The sequence below is a fragment of the Pongo pygmaeus genome, chromosome 6 (genome assembly GCF_028885625.2).
Source record: "Pongo pygmaeus isolate AG05252 chromosome 6, NHGRI_mPonPyg2-v2.0_pri, whole genome shotgun sequence".
NCBI lineage: Eukaryota > Metazoa > Chordata > Mammalia > Primates > Hominidae > Pongo > Pongo pygmaeus.
In genome coordinates this window covers 35,610,304-35,627,985 of record NC_072379.2, presented here as the reverse complement: position 1 = coordinate 35,627,985, position 17,682 = coordinate 35,610,304, and the positions used below count along the sequence as shown (strand labels likewise).

At 43.6% G+C, this 17,682-nt stretch overlaps 1 protein-coding gene across 4 annotated transcripts in view; it reads right to left on the bottom strand.

Moving 5' to 3' along the window:
- The window catches only part of COBL (cordon-bleu WH2 repeat protein), a 299,291-nt gene that overhangs the window by 17,756 nt on the left and 263,853 nt on the right, over positions 1–17,682 (bottom strand). For all 4 annotated transcript variants that reach the window (XM_054495468.2, XM_063667308.1, XM_054495469.2 and 1 more), the window contains one exon: positions 9,482–9,791. In XM_054495468.2, coding sequence (XP_054351443.1) covers positions 9,482–9,791 — 310 coding nt within the window. The remainder of the gene's footprint in view (positions 1–9,481; positions 9,792–17,682) is intronic.

Here is a 17,682-nt window from a genome sequence, read left to right as displayed (position 1 = left end):
TCTCAGCCCTTCAACACCTTCCTCCTCCCAGGGTCCGGGCTCCCTGCCCTCTAGAAACAGCAGGAGCCCAGCTCCAGGCACTTGGGGCTGCTTCTGAGCTGGTTTCTCCCCTATCCACCAGTTACAGCTGCCTTTCTGGAGTCTGGGGACCCTGTGCTCAGCCCTAGTCCTTCATCCCTGTGTTCTTTCCTGTCTAGCTCCCTCCCACCACTGGCCTCACCTGACACTCTAGAGGTTGCCCCGGATGCTGCTGCTTGGTTCCAGGCAATGCTGGTACCTCTGCATCCCACCTCTGCTCCAGCTTTGCTCCCCCACACTTCAGTGTGGGGCTGGCTCCTTGGGGCCCTGCTTGCCTTGAAAGAAAGAGTGGACATGAGCTAGGAGCTCCCAGCCTATGTGCACCGTGGAGTGAGAGAAGGTCTGGCCACCACGCAGCCCAGGACCTTGTTTGGTGTTTCTCCTGAGGCTGCCAAGCTCCTGGCATCTCTGAGAGAGGAAAGAGGAGCAGCCTGCTCTTCTCTTGATGAAAAACAGGGCGGCTGTGTTCTGAGCATGTATGAATGGATTATCTAGCAAAAGCCAGAGCCAATGGCAATGTAGTGATTTTACTTTCCAGTGTAAGAAAGCAGGAGGGAGAGACAGCAGTATCTTCCTTCCTTACTAACTCCCATCTACTTCTCTCCAAAGGGTTACTAATGGATTATAAACATTACTCTCTCTTTGCAAAACCACCAGATTTATGCCCTTAGTCACTGGGCTTGGAGGCCAGTTCCCTGTGGGCTTAGCAGGGGAGCCCTAGGTATGTGTCCCTGAAGAGTTAGCAGTCAGCAAGAAACATCAGCCTCTGTTAGCTTAAAGTAAACCTGCCCAGATGTTTTTCTCCCGGGCTTCCTTCCCCCCCCCCCACCAACACATACCCCAATCTTTAGAAATGTTCCTTATTGACAGTTTGTTCTGGCTTAAGACCAAGAAAATAAAATGCAAACAAACACAGGGAAGACATTTTGATATCAGGCTGCATGTGTTGAATAAGTATTGCAGAGTTATTTTCTCACACGGAGTTGGGGAATCTGCAGGGAATGTGAATGTTTAGGCTACTGGGGCACGCAATATGAGGGACACAGCTCAGCACAGGCAAGTTTCAAACCAGAGTCTGCCCAGGAAGTGGACCTGCGTCCTTGGGCCCAGCCTCTTGGGATGGTCGGAGGGTGGCAGGCTGACCGATCCACCCAGCCGGGTGTGTGCAGGGCTTGCTGAGCCTCTGCATTCACACCCCAGCCTCCAGCAAAAACGAGAACTAGGGGCAGTCACATTCAGTTAGTGCCAGGAGCCAAAAGCGCTTTTTGATTTGTTGTTTTCATTTGCTATAAGGGAGAACGGGCTGAATCTGACCAATCTGAAATGTACAAGATGGGTTCATAGCACATGAGGTCACTTTTTCTTTTTGATGAGGCTAGGACAGTGGCAGAATTAATGAAAAAAAAAAAAGTCTGAGAGGAGAAAGATGTTGCTTTTAGGTAGCAATCCAATTTGCTAATGACAACCAAACCAACTCCTGTGATTTCAAAGTGATTACTTGATTAACTAAAGGCAAGAAGCGTGGGAAAATATGAAGTTGATGATAGTCATATGTGCTTAACCTTCCCCTTCCATTTGTAAATGTTCCTGTATTAGCAAAGCTTCAGAGTCCTAGAACAATGGTGCCCAATATAACATAAGCCACATGTATAATTTAAAATCTTTTTATAATAACATTGAAAATGTATAAAGAAATAGGTAGAATTTTAATAAAATAATTTAGTGATTTCTGCCAATAATTAATATAAAATTATTTCTTTCTGTACCAGATTTGATGTATATTTTACACTTACAGCACATGTGAATTTGGACCAGACACTTGGCAAGCACTCAGCAGCCACACACATACTGGATGGTGCAGCATTCCAAGGTCTCAGGTGTGTTTTAAACACTCCTTTGTAAATGCAGTCACAAAGTTTCAGAGTTCTAGACGGGGTCTGGAAGGTACAAAATGTTTCTAAATGATTCCGTAGTCACAAAGTTCTTATGCAGTCCTCTCTCTGTATCTGAGGAAAGGGGGATTGGTTCTAGGATCCCCCATAGATACCAAATTCTGCGGATGCTCAACTTCTTTGTATAAAATAGCATAGTAGCTGGGTGCGGTGGCTCACACCTGTAATCCTAGCACTTTGGGAGGCCAAGGCGGGCAGATCACTTGAGGTTAGGAGTTTGAGACCAGCCTGGCCAAAAGGGCGAAACCCCATCTCTACTAAAAACACAAAAATTAGCATGGTGGCATGTGCCTGTAATCCCAGCTACTCAGGAGGCTGAGGCAGGAAAATCACCTGAACCCAGGAGCGGGAGGATGCAGTGAGCCGAGATCGCACCACTGCACTACAGCCTGGGTGACAGAGTGAGACTCCGTCTCAAAAAAAAATAAGCATAGTATTTGCACATAATCTATGCGCTCTTACACAGTCATGAGTTGCATACTCACCTATCAGTCAACAATGAAGTTTCAAGGTTCTAGGTGGTGCCAAATGTTTCTAAATGCTCCTGTGTCACAAAGTTTCTGCAGTCACCAGGTTTCAGAGGTTGGCTGGTGTGATCTGGGTCCCCCTGCACCTCTTACTGTAGGCCCTCAATCCCACAAGGCTCCTCATAGCCACAAGCCTGCAGGTAACAGCACAGCTCCTCACAAAGTGCTTTGCAGCCATCATCCCCAGCATGCACCAACAAGTGGGGGCTGAGAAGGAATGTACAGGCTGCCAGGCTGAAATGGGACATCGGGCACTCCAGGGAGGCTCCCTTCAACTGGAGAAGCTACACTCTCTACCTTTGGTGGCTCTGCATATGATTTCAGTTTGGCCTTACTGTTAAAAAAGAAAAAGCCTGACACCCACTTATTCAATCTCTCTCTTTTACTTCTCACAGCATTCCTGTGGAACTGATGTTCTCAAAAGGAACCCTAGAACTCAGATTTTCACAATAATTATACACAGTTAGATATTGCCTGATTATAGCAAGATTGCTTTCAGAATTCAAGAGTTTATAATCAGTGATAGTTCCACTGTTCCTTCCCTGCAGGCAGGAGGAGATAACAGTCTCCTCTACTTCCCCATCCATCTCTCTCTCTCTGTCTCTCTCTCTCTCTTTCATATATATACACATACATGCACATATACGCATGCACACATATATATGTGTCTATTTATCTCTTTTTCAAACATGTTATAAATAAAAAGGAAGATGATCAAGTTACAAAGATTACCTAGCAAATCAAATTTCTCCCCTTCCTCAGTCAGTTGTACATAACAATACCAGCAACAATAACACCAGCTACCAATTGTTGAAGGCTAGCAATGTATCAGGCACTATTGTAAGGAGGAGGTAGTGCATATCTCAATTTTACTGACCAGGAAACTGAACCAAGAGGTGAAGTCACTGGGCACACCACTGCCAGCCATGGGCAGTTCCTTCCCTAAGCAGTCTAAATGCGGACTCTTCAATCTTCACATTAAGTGATTCTTTAACTATTAGGAGCGTTGGCTGGGGTCATATGTAAGGGACAGATGCCTGTGGGAAAAGTCTGTGAGTCCATGCAGTCCAGGGCAGAGCTGTGTGTGAGGCACGCAGGACCTTCCCTGAGGGCCATGCCCAGGTGTCCCCAGAATGAAATGCAACCACCACACGCACATTTCTATTATTCCTGTTCAGCTCTTGGGCTGAGCTCTTCCTTAGGAGTTTCTTCACTTGCTGTACTATGTTGAGAGGAAGACTCTGGGAGTCTGATGTTCCCTTTACAAGGTCAAATTTCAACTGAGATTTATTTTTCAGTGAAAAATTATAATTGGATACAATCAAATGACTTGATGAAAAACATATCCTTTTCAAATTGCAGCAGCACATATAACATATTCCAGTAATTATTATTTTTTGAGATGGAGTTTTGCTCTTGTCACCCAGGCTGGAGTGCAGTGGTGTGATCTCGGCTCACTGCAACCTCTGCCTCCTGGGTTCAAGTGATTCTCCTGCCTCAGCCTCCCTATTAGCTGAGATTACAGGCGCCCACCAGCACGCCTGGCTATTTTTTGTAATTTTAGTAGAGATGGGGTTTCACCATGTTGGCCAGGCTGGTCTTGAACTCCTGACCTTAGGTGATCCACCTACCTCGGCCTCTCAAAGTGCTGAGAGTACAGGCGTGAGCCCAACGTGTAACATATTCCAATTATTACCAAGCATTCACACTTGCTCTTCTTAGAAGCATGGTATTCTTGAGACTCTTCAATTTAATGCCTTGGCTCCAAGGACACCAAATGGAGCCCACCAATGCTGCCATGTATGAAGCAGGTGCTGCAGCAGCAGCGAGGCCAGTCGAGCCTCTAAATACAACTGCACACAACCCAAGCAGTGAAGATGCCACTGGGCCAGGACAGTTTTTAGCTGCGGCCGGCCCAACATGGCTCTCTCCTTGGACAGGTGGCAGAGCTCTTGAGGAAATGGTGTTTGCCTCCAGCTTGTCAATGTGTGAACCCAGGCATTCCTAGCCAAAGGAGTCTAGATGATTTTGACCTTCATAGCGTGCAGAGAAAGGAGAAATAGCTAAGAAAACTAGAACATAGCGAGGTAGACCTTACACACTTGGGTCTTTCCAGGTGATGAAGGGTCTTAAGGCTGTTCCCAAACCGTGTTTAGTGAATACCCAAGTAACAGAGGGGTAGCAATAGAAGACACCACCTTGGCCAAGTTGATAAACCATGAGCAATCCTCATTTTCCTGATGACTGGGACTACTGCAGAGACTTTCTGCAAGCTGAAGATGTCTGGGGCTATCAGGGACAGCTTCACAACCTATCCAACTCCACTCTCAGCCTAGAGGCCGGGCCTTGCCAGCCAGACAGAGGGTGACTTCTGCTTTGCCTGAGCCCCTAAGGCCTGTCATTCAGAGGGGATGGAGAGGGCTTATGTCACAGCCAGGTCCTACATCTTTGTCGTTTGCCATGTAAGACAAACACGGGTTCTGGGAGCACAAATGGGCAGTTCAGGATGAGTTGTGGAAACCAGGTATGGGGGGTCATCCAGGGTAGGGCCAGGAGGCTGGGCTCAGGGACCAGGCACAGGGCACCATGAACGGTGGTCATGCCCTCTCTGGGCAGCCTCCTCTTGATTAAGGTGGTGTTGAGTATGTGTTTCAGGGGCACAATGAAAGAGGAGCTTGAGGTGCCAACTAGGGATGCTCTGCCAGGCTTTTGCTCACACTGCCTGTCAGAAAACCTCCTTTTTGCTATTGTTTCTCTCAACCGCCAGAGTCTGAACACGGGTGCTGCTGTTTAGTGTTCTGATAGGGTTCTTCTGTGCAGGTGGCCAAGGTGAGGGCCACATCCCTGTGAACAGTGGTGGGTTCTGTGCTCTCACGAGTTCACCTTGAGTCTGGGCTGTCAGCCCCCAGGCATGGGTCCTCACTGTAGGGATCGTGACCACCCGACCGGCCTGCTCCATCGGGCCACATCTCAGTTCTGCTGCCTGGGCAGCTCCCTGCCAGCCCTGCCTTTATCACCCCTGTGCTGCCTAGGCTTTCGACAGCGTTCACTCCAGATGTGAATGCCGAGTCTGTCCCTGGAACACACTATTTTCATCAAAAGAGGCAGATTCTCTCTACGTTCCCAACCTTATGTGGGAATCAATATTTTTTAAGCGATATAGCACAGGGAATACCTCGGTAGCTACAACTGTATTCCAAAGTTGGCAAATAGGCAAGCAAAGTAATCTTGTTTCTCCCAAAGAGAAGTGGAACAATCGATGCAGCCTTCAGTCCTCAGGAGGATGTAAGTCTGGGAACAGGCCACATCCAGCCTGCATATGTGTTCCGTTTCACCCTGAGTGCCTGAATTGGTTGTCAACATTTACAATTTGGGAGACATCACATAAAAATCTAGATTTCTGGCTTCTCTTCAAAAACTGGCCACACTAGGTCTGTAACCCACAGGGTGACAGTTGGACAGAGGGAGCAGGGCTGCTCTCTTTAGAGAAAGCATGTGTTTTCCACACTGCCTGTGATCTCTCACCTGCTGAGCCTCCCTCAACCTCGCCTAACCCCTGCCTTACCCCTAAAGCATCCATATTTGCAACCCCTGCATTCCATGGGAGGCACTGCTTTTAAGTAATCCCGAAATTTATTGAAAACCACGTATTTGGGAAAAAATGTGATATACCATGCTGAAATATCTGAATATGTCTAATTTGTCAGTTGAGATAATTCCTGTGAAAAAAAAAAAATCTCAAAATGGTGCCCAAAAAACTAGATTCATTCTATGAAATCCCCCCTCCCCTCAAAAACACACACACACACAAAACTATAGTAATTCCATGCAAGGGCAGAGTCAATCCCAACTCTTTGGCAAATAACCCAGCATCACAGACAGGGCTGAGGGGCTCAAAGAGCATCTTCATCCTCATCTGACTGATGAGCTGACCACATCCCAGTGAAGGAAAGTGATTGTCCAGGGCAATTCATGGTGCCCCCATTTCCTAAACTAAGGGCAGTAGTTCTGACAATGGGTACTACTTATTATATATGCAACATGCATGGTATCATCTGTGCTGGGCTTTTCCCAGGCTCATGACAACTCTGATAGATAGGTGGCATATCTGCACTGTGTATGATCAAAAGGTAATGTTTGGCAAAATTAAGTGGACTCTTAAAGGCCAAACAGCTAGTTAGTGGTGGTAAGATTCCATTGCAGGTCTATCAAGTTCCCAAACTCCCTCCTTCCCCACCACAGTACTCTCAAATTCAGTGGCACCCCAGAGATGAGGGCAGGAAAACATGCTATGTTCCCTGTTTGCATAAAGCATCAGGTTCCAAAGACTCAATGATTATTCTGGCTGTGGCCATAGTCAATATTAACCCTCATTATTTGGATAGAAATCAGCAAGATTTTACATCAACGGTCAGCACCAGCAAAGCAAACAATGAGTCCTATGCGCAGCATCCCTCGGGGTGCAGAGTAACGCATGTCTGATTAGTTTCAGATGTGGAATGCAAACCTGTGCAATCCCCATGCAAACTGCAGAAAACACGTGGAGATTACAGTAGAAAGTGATTTTTCTTTATGTTAAATGACTAAAAGGAAAAATGCCATAATTTTCCTCTGTTCTCACAGATGTAAACAACACAGGCCAACCTCAGCAAAATGCATCTTGTGTAGGGTAGGCAGGAAGGAACCAATCGCTGCCTTCGAATTTCCTTTCTGATGAAATATAAACTTGGTCTTGGAGTCATCCTAAGAATTGAAGAGCTATACTTTAACATTATTAGGGACTGTGTATAACAACATGGGGAAGTGCTCATGACAAACTGTTAGGTACAAAGAAATATAAAGTATTATTGATAAGACAATTACACTAACCAGATATAGATTTGTGTGTTCATATGAAGAGGGTTGGAACAAAACCTGAAAAATATGGCTTATGAACTATTTCTTTAAAACTATTTCTTTCAATCATTTTACCTTATTTCTTTCAATCATTTTACCTTATTTCTTTTTTTCTTTTTTTTTTTTTTGAGACAGAGTCTCACTCTGTCACCCAGGCAGGAGTGCAATGGTGCAATCTCGGCTCACTGCAACCTCTGCCTCCAGGGTTCAAGCGATTCTCTTGCCTCAGCCTCCCAAGTAGCTGGGACTACAGGCAAGCGCCACCACACCCAGCCAATTTTTGTATTTTTAGTAGAGATGAGGTTTCACCATGTTGGCCAGGCAGGTCTTGAACTCCTGACCTCAGGTGATCCACCCACCTGAGCCTCCCAAAGTGCTGGGATTATAGGCTTGAGCCACTGCACCCAGCCCATTTTACCTCATTTCTGTTAACATTTCAATAATATTTATTTGATGAGTTCTTACACTTATCTAAAAGATGAAAAACATTGGCGGGCTGAAGAGAATCAACATGCCTTTCTATATAAGAAAGAAAGGAATCCTGACAGTGTGGTGTTGGTACAGAGATGGACAAATACACCAGTGCTACAAAAAGAGCGTTGGAACAGAACAACGTGCACATGGACACTTGATGTCCGACCATAGTGGGGACAGGAATCAGTGGGAAAAAATAGATCCTTCTTCATATCACACCCCAAAATAAACCCCAGGTACAAGAGGGCCCAGATGTGAGAAAGCAGTTTTACAAGAAATTCAGACTATCTTTAGTCTTTTAGGGTATGGGAAGGATCTCTTAAATAGGCAAAGATTATATACATCTGAGAGAAAAAGGAAAAATTAAATAATATTAAAATGTAAAGACAATCATTGTACAAGAAAACAAAACATAACTAAGTTCAAGCCACAGGCTTAGAAATGTTCCATGTGTAAATAACTGACAAAGGAGAATTAATAATCAAAAAAAGTAAACATAACAATGTTTAATTTAATTCAATTTTTTTTGAGACTGAGTCTTATTCTATTGCCCAGGCTGGAGTGTAGTGGTACAATCTCAACTCACTGCAACCTTCACCTCCTGGGCTCAAGTGATCCTCCCATCTCAGCCTCCAGAGTAGCTGGGACCACAGGCACATGCTACCACGCTCAGCTAATTTTTAAATTTTTTTGTAGAGAAAAGGTCTCACTATACTGACCATGCTGGTCTTGAACTCCTGGGCTCAAGCAATCCTCCTGTTTCAGCCTCTCAAAATGTTGGGATTACAGGCATGAGCCACCAAGCCAGGCCAAACGTAGCATGTTTTTTAAAAGGGCAAAGGCTATGAAAAGGCAACTAATACAATATAAGACCCAAATTGCTAATAAATATATGACAAGATGCTCATCCTTCCTAATCACAGAAATGTAAATGAAAGCTACATGAGATGCCATCTGACGCCTACATGCTGGCAAAGCTCAAGATGTCTACTGATCTTAATTACTGGCATCGGTGTGCAACAAGGGGACCTTGCAGACACTGGGGGGCCTGCCAACTGCATAAGCATTTCAGGTATCCCATAAAGCTGAAGATGAGTCTCTTTCCTGTCACTTTCCTCTTCTAGAAAAGTCTCTACATGTAGAGACATATGTTTCTTGCTCATTGTTTCTAGCCCTGAAAAACTAGAACAATCTAGCCCTGAAAAACTAGAAAAACGAACAAGTGTTCGTTATCAGGAAAATGGGTAAATAAATGAAGGAACAACACAGATATCATCATGGATAAATCTTACAAACATGATATTGAGTAGAAAAATATACTTAAGGGTATGGTGCCAAAGCAAACAAGCCACTCTTACACAGTCTTTTTAAGTTACTGCAGATGTATAGACAGCACAGAGACACGCTTGAGAGCAGCTGCTGTGAATCAGGGTCGGGGCCCCTGGTGCAGAGCAGGTTGTGATAGCATGTGTTGGATCCCGTGACAAAAGACCCTCTTTAGAGACACAGATGTGGCTGTGACTTCCGTACCCACCCATCCTTCCCATGACTCACCTCAGATGTGAGTTCTCAGAGCCATTCTTCTCCCACAAGGGGCTCTTCTGGGGACCCAGGTCTGGGGTTCCAGCGAGGTCCTGGTCACTGCAGTCTTCCTGGTCTGTAGCCCACTTGTCTTTGTATTTCATGCTGTCCTGCTGCGAGTCCAGAGAGACGATGTCTGAGGGGGAACTCATCACTCCTGAGTCCTCGGTCGTGTCCTCTGACGCAAAACAGCTGCCAACTGACACTGTCTCCTCCGTCTCTGACAGCACCTGTGGGGCTCCATCCGGGCTGCAGTGGCTGCCAGACCCCAGGTGCAGGCTTACTGGACAAGACACGGCAAGGACAGGTCAGCCCAAACCACTCTGGCGTCCATACTGCCTAACAAGTGTGACATCAGTCTGTCGGCCCCACTCTAAAATTTGGGATTCAGGGTGCTCAAAATAAAGGAAGACCCTCATTCAAATACTGCTGAATACTCCTGAAACATTTTAACTCAAAGGGAGTCATTTGGGTAAGACTGAGAGCAAAATTTTCCCTCAAAAATCAGTATTTGATTAATTAGCCTTTTACATTGGTCTCCTCTCTATGGCTACGGGCAAGCACATTTAAAAATTCAAACTAATGACATGTTGAATGCAATTGTTTCTAGTCCAGCCTTTGGTTTAATGGAACTTGTTTAATGTGAGATCTTTAGAAAAACATTAAGAACAATTAGAGTTTTTGGAAATATTAATAAGCAGACATAAATGTCAGTTTGGAAACATCTGACGTGTATTTCATATTTGAAATCTGGCCTGGAAGATTCACGGCCCTACTCCCCAGCTTTTGGCTCTCCCTTAATTTTTACATGTGAGGCCAGTTTCTGTGGTTGAGGTTACTTGGCTCCTATGCACTAAATGTGAGTCGCTGCAGCAGTTTGGTGAGATGCATAGAGTGGCAACTTACTCTCCAAGCCAAGTTCTGTCAAGCATTAATACTAATGATGGGTAGCACTATGGCTATTCTGCACAACTACCTAGCAATTTGTAGATAGCAATACATTAAGTGTAAGTAATGGGAGGTCATTATTTTTCTCTTACTGAGCTTCTAGATTCTCTAAAATCACAGAAGGCTCTATGCATAGAGATGAAATTTGAAGGACAAAAACACACAACTCTAGCCCAGATGTATATTAGAGTCATTATTGTTTTTTAATAAAAATAGATTTTAAACTTCAAGACACTTCAAGACATATGATCTAAGCACTATTTATAATAGTCCAGGAAACAAGGACTGTGTTTTGTTGCAGTCCCAGTGTATTTTGTTTTAAAGTCATTCTTCCCCTAAATAGTCATTGGATGCCCAGAGTGAATTAAGACTCCTCTGGGAGTGCTCACTCCACAAAATCATGCACTGAGAGTGAAGTGACATCACAATTGCACTCAACATCACCAACATTTTAACTGGACAGGAGACTAACAACTTATCATCAACAAAACCAAAAGAAAATCCCATCAGGTGATGGTTTATTTGGGATTCCAAACAATAAAACAAATGAAAGAACAACAGTTTAAAGAATACGCATTTCACTAAAGAGCTCCAAGGTAAAGAATAGAACGAAAAAAAGGAATAGTTTAGAGCAGCGTAAACGCACGAGGAGATATGCTGAATGCAGTGATGTTGGTCTGCTGCGACCTCACTCTTCTAGTTCTCTCCCCAGCTTTTGTGGCCAGACTCTTAATTCAAGACAAATATTGAGAAGAAACGTCGCAGTAGCTCCCTGTTTCCCATCACTCCTCTCTTGCCTTCCCTTTTGCCGCCATCACTGAACAATAAAACCAGCACGTTTTTTCTGTGTTGTATATAAAAAGTATGACAAGAGCAAAACTCTCAGGTCACAGAGACCTGGATTCACACCCTGGCAGAATAAGGTAATGCTGCTGCCCACAGGGTCCCTGTTGTTAAGTGGGTGCCTGAATGTGAAGGGCCCTGTGACAGGGCCTGGGGACACATATTTCCAATCCAAACATGTGGGCTCTCTGGCACTCACAGCTTCTGAAGGGACAGACATGTACACAAAGAATGACAATGCTGTATGGTCACACCAACGCTCGGTGTGCTCCCATAGGCAGAGTGTGGCAGGCCGGACTGAGCGAGGTGGTGGCACAGTAGGGGCCACACAAATGCTGGTTTAGCCTGGCTTACCCTCTTCCCTCTCCAGGGATTATCGCTCAGGCGTGAAGTGACGTTAACAAATGTGCCCCCACTAGTCGTCTGCTGCCAGGCCCCTTGGAGGGGGCCCTCAGAGCACCTGGTACATGCCCTCTGGAGGCACAGAACACATCGCAGGTCAGAGGGACTCTAACCTACCTCCACCCCTTCTCTAGCCAGTTATAAGATCAGGAATGCTTGTCGGGTGATACATATATATTCCTCAGAAGTTTTGAGGCAATAAAAAAAAGTTGAGAGCCTGTGGTCTAAATTAAGCCACCTGCAAAGCCTTAAATCAACATGGAGTGAGAGGTCACATATTTGGTGCACATACGTGTTAAACCATTTACAAAATGACTCATGCGAGTGCTATTACCAGAGCTCCCCTTTTGCCCAGGCCAGCCCTCCTGCTCTCCATGTGGATAATCTTCCCATGGCCCGTGTGGCCTGGCCACAGCCCTGCAACACCACTGATGCCATTGGTGCAGAAGCAGGTGTGTGTGTGGGGGGGGGGGCTGCTCTCAGGAGGTTTATCTGCATCTAGGGAGAAGAGTGGCACACGAATTGAAAAGGCAACTGTCTAAATGCTGGGAGGAGAGGGAACATGGGTGCAAGGCCTTCTGCCAAAGGGGTGGGACCCGACCAGGAAAGACTCGGCAGACCTCCCCACAGTGATGCCGGCACCTGCTCGGAGTACAGGGTGGAGCAGGCTGTGGCCAAGGGGGAGCACCTGCAAAGGCTTTGAGGAGGGTGTTGGAGGCTGAGTGGGGAACTTTCTGGAGAAGCTTCCTGGTGAGCTGTCAGAGAGAGCACAGATCTGAAGAGAAGGGCAGATATTCCTGTGAAGCCCCAACCTGTGTTGGTGTGAGTTTTCAGGCAATTTCTGATCCCTCCTTTCCGAGGTCTGCTCTGTCCTGGGCATCTTTTGTTTGGAATCAGACATGCCCATCTCACTCATCCTGCCCCCACCCCACATCTCTTTTCTTCCTTCAGCTGGTTCTGATGATTAACCCCATGAACTGTAACGTGTTTTGACAATTTCTGAATGAGATAATGGTGCAGGAGACTTTTTTTTTCTTCATCAATGCTAAACGGAAACTCAGAACATAAAAGGAAAACGTGGAGCTGCTTGGGCTGCATCGAGGTTGGGGGCCCAGGTCCTGTCCTCCAGATCCTGTGTGTGTCCCATTTCCCACCCTCTGTCCAGCCCCTGAGGGGCTTCCCTAGAGCCAGCGGTCCAGGGACCCCCGCCTGAAACCCAGGGGCAGCAGGAGGAGGGCTGAATTAACAGCCCAAATTGCACTCTGAACAATCCCCTTTCCCCTTTCTGTAAAATAAGCAGTTGGTTCTGACAGGCTCTAAAATCCCTTCTAGAGTGGAACTGTTAACAGTCTTTGAAATGCCAAGTCAAAATATCGGATGTAAACACTCATTTTTACAACTGACCAGTGACTAATTAGGAATCTTTAAAAGGAATACAACATTGGCTTTGTCCTTTCTGCTATATTCTGTCTTCCCTGAGAGGGTAAGTCATTATTTTTGAGTTAATTAATGCACTGGCAACTTTGCTATTCTCTTAAGGCATGAGCAATCTTTTTGAACTAAAAAGTTATTACTGCAGGATTTTTGCAAATGTGAAAAAACATACTTACTTTGTCTTTAGCAGAAGCCTAATATAAATTCATGATTTAATTCTCTTCTAAATGAATAGCCACAGAGCCTGAGTAAGGAATATTAACCCTTCTATTGTCCTCCACCTAAATTATATAATCCCATGGTTCAGAGGCCGTTACAAAGATAATTCCATCACTAAATATAAGTATCTTCCAAGTAATTTTGGAATGGATTCATTTTATTGTTTTATTAAATGCAAATTAAAGATCTTGTGTCCTATGATATCGCTTTTTTGTGGTTCATTAAGAAAGAGGATTTCTCAAAAGCCAGTTTCACCAAATTTATATGGCCCAGAGAAAATGTTTCAATGAAAGAAAAGCTACCTCGCCACCTCACACTGCTGCCTGTGGGTTCCACAGGCCACTCACAACCAACAAGCAAAGCTGCACTTCATCTTAACCTGCGTTGACTTTGTTCTCTATGTTCTAGGCACTTGGAAGAAAGGGAAAAATTACAAGGTAAAGTGCTTCTGAACTAGTGATACAAACTGACATAAAGCATTTCAATAATTTTGGGGGGGTCAGGTGCAGTGGCTCACACCTGTAATCCCAGTACTTTGGGAGGCTGAGGTGGGTGGATCACTTGAGGCCAGGAGTTCGAGACCAGCCTGGCCAACATGGCAAAACCTTGTCTCTACTAAAAATACAAAAATTAGCCAGGTGTGGTGGTGCATACCTGTAATCCCAGCTACTTGGGAAGCTGAGGCAGAGAACTGCTTGAACCTGAGAGGCAGAGCCTGCAGTGAGCCGAGACTGCACCACTGCACTCCAGCCTGGGCGACAGAGCAAGACTCCATCTCAAAAATAAATAAATAAATAAATAAATAGAAATAATTTTTTGGCATATCCCTCCAAATAATTTTGAACAATCATGCATCTCCTTCCATTTTTCATTGACGTCTGAAAATTTCCATCACGAGTTCAGTTGGTTGCAACAGATGTACATTTTAGTTGTGTTATAAATATTAATATTTTACAAATAAATGTTTTGCCATTTAAAAATATAAACAAAGGAATCGGGATATCATACTATTTTCATGCCCAGGCCCCTCCATGTAAAAATGAGTAAATGAGTTCTTCCTTTAACGGGCAGAGTTTTAGAGCATGTCTCTTCTTCCTTGAACTTATTTCCATTTCACTACCTAACAGAATCTCATGCTAATTGAATGTACTTTATGCTTGAGATTTTTTTTTTATTCATCAAGCCTCTTTGTATAAAATATGTATCTAAGTTAAAATGTAATTTTTATTTCCCCTCACCATAAGTGAGTTGTATTAAATTCCTTTTTATATTGTTATCCTTGTGCTAATAGAAAACAGCCAACCAAAATTACAGAAATGTTCTTAGAAACTTTGACATTTCTTAAGCAAAAAGGTAAAATATCATTTGGAAATGCATTTCATAAGTGAGTGAGGCTTTTTCAATTAATTCCTTAAAAATGACTGGATTACTTATTGCTAGCATGAGGCAGGGTTTGGCATAAATTCAAGTCTATTTTTCATCTTATAAGCACTAGGCAAAGCTTGTCACATACGAAGGTAAATTAAGGGACTTTTGTTATGGTTACATCATTCCATTAGGTTTTTAAAACTTTTCCTCTAATATATGTCAAAAATCACTTAATTAATCTGTCACAAAAATTATGCTTAATGATCTATAATCTGACAACTCAATTAGATCCTTTGTCAATTTGGTTGGAAAGAAAAATTGGGAAACCATCTGATGTTCAAAAAGATTCGCCACCAACTCATTAAAGTTATTTATCTGCTTGATCTTATACCAATACTTCCATTTGTTCTTTTGTTTGGGATCAGGAATAAGGTTTGCCCATCTCAGGAAAGTGCACCCCAGTGAGATTCCTGATGGGTGAGGGGTATGTCTGTCTTTTATGAAGGAGAAGGAGGGCATCTGTAAAACTGGCATTGGGGAAAAAGACTTGGAATGATGCTGGTCACGGGTGAGTTCTCAGGCACATGAATTACATGTGCGGGTATAACATTTGGAAGTGGATTCCCCTGGAAAGTCCTGATTCTTCAAGAAGAACGTGTACCCAGTTTAAACCCACCAATGTACACAATACATTTCAGTCAATTTAAGAGTTGCGATGGTGGGATTCATGGACAATACCACAGGAATACAGAAGTAGGGTCACTCATTCTAATTAGAGAACACAGGAAAGCGACCATTGGACTGCGTCTGAACACAAGCATGATTTTGGCAGGTAGAGGACAGTTGGGTCAAAAGATGAGAAAAAGCAGAGAAATGCCAGGCTGCATGGGAAACATCAAATACCGTTGAGTGGTTGGAATCCCTAGTGTCTGTGTGCACACACAGGTGTGCAAATGTTCAGGAGGCATGGTTTGGAGAGGCTGGGTTTAGGATTCGCCTTTGAGAGACCCTCTGCCACCAGCATTATATAGATTCTGCTCTGAGTAGGCACCTCAAACTTTGTTCCCCTCTTTTTCTCTAATTGATTCCCTAGGCACAGTTTCCTCCAAGTGAAGTTTGCCTGTTCATTCCTTGTCAAAATCACAGCCTCTTTAGTTTGATGGGCACTATTTAATAACATTTTATATTAATGCTCTTGTCAAAAATCCCATAGACCTGGGCTCCTCAAAGACACTGCATGATGAAGGTAATCAGTTGACTCCAGAGCACTACTATATACACATACACATTTTTATCTTTTCAAGAAGGCAAGATAATGAAGGTCTGAAAAACATTTATGGATCTAAAATTAGACCTGGATTCTCTTAAGAGTCAAGTTATATATTCTTGGTATCAGTCAGCTCCTATTTCTTCACTATCTGAACCAAACTCTAGTCCTAGAATCTTAACGTGCCTATTAGAGTCCCTGGGCAAAGAAAATTCCAAGTTATTCCACTGTAAAACGGAACTGTGTTCCAACTGCTGTTCTTTTAAAAACATATAATAAACAGCTGCTGTTTTGCTCTGCCCACCATTCTCACTCTGTTTGTGTTAAAAGAATTCTGTCCTCTTGCAGGTAACCAATTTATCATATCTGGGTGAGACTATCTGCCCCTAACTATTTCCCTAGGACAATGTTATATCCAAAGAAGAGTATGTGTTCTATGCTGGACCAATCAAAGTCCTTCTCAGCACCTTTCCACCAGAGGTGTTCAGGAAGATGGTCCAATCGGGCTGGAATAAATGGATTGGGTACAAGTTTTGGATAAATGGCTGCCATTTTAACCAGCACAGGGAAGAACTTACCCATGGACTGGAGAGAAACATAGTTCTAAGACAATGTTTCAGCTCCTGGACCCAACCATGCCCATAATAAAGATTAGTCTCTTGGAAGTGCCAGTTATGTGAGCTAAAAATCGCCACAAAACCCAATTATGCATAACTGGTCAAGACATATTTCTGTTTCTGAGAACTGAGGAGTCTTGTCTAATAAATGTCTAAATTTCCTTTATTTTGCGCATATATCTATGTAACTTTATGGTATTTCTATTATATGAACCCTTATTTTATATTAAATTACATATTAAATTGGACAGCTATGTATGTCTTTCCCTTTCCTAGATTTATTTTCCGTTATTTGGATTATACACTTGAGTATAATCTAACTTAGGAGGGTATACTCTCGAAGCTCTCTTGCGTCTGAAGGCTGGCTCCATTTACTTGTTATCCTTGACTACCAGTATATGGCTAAACCAAAGTAAGATTCAGATGAAAATCCTTCTTTAAGACTGTCTTCTCAGCTTCTCTGTTTTCTAGCATCTTGTGTCATAGATGAGAAGGCATATGTTCACATGATTTGTTTATAGCTATATATAATCCCTCTCTAGAAGCCAGTAAAATTTTATCTGTGGATTTTTAAAATTTTTACCTGAATGTGTCTAAATGTGCACATTTCTAAAGATGTGTATTTAATTTCCAAGAATGTTTTGATGCTTATTTGTTTTTCAATAATAGCCTGCTCTTGTTTTATGTGATGATCTACTGAAATTTTCTGAGGCAATGACCAAAAGTATTTATTTTAATGTTCTGTTCTATTTCCTAACTTAACTGTACTTCCTTTGGAGTAAATTTCTCTGACCACTTTGTTGTCCTTCTTTCATGCATTAAAAACAAAATTGTCTACCAACTCTTGGCTGTCTTTCCTGTGTTTAAATGGGGGTATCAGCGATGGTATGGAGTGAATTTCTTTGCCGCATGTGAATATTGCTGTTTCCTTACTATGGATCAGAAAGCCTATCAACAGCAGTCATGGGTGCAGTGCATGAACCAGGACTGGACTAAGTGAAGTTCCACAGGGACAGAGACGGACGCTTGCATTCCGGAGCGAGGATTCCATTTGGTTAGGGTGGCCAGTTTTTCTC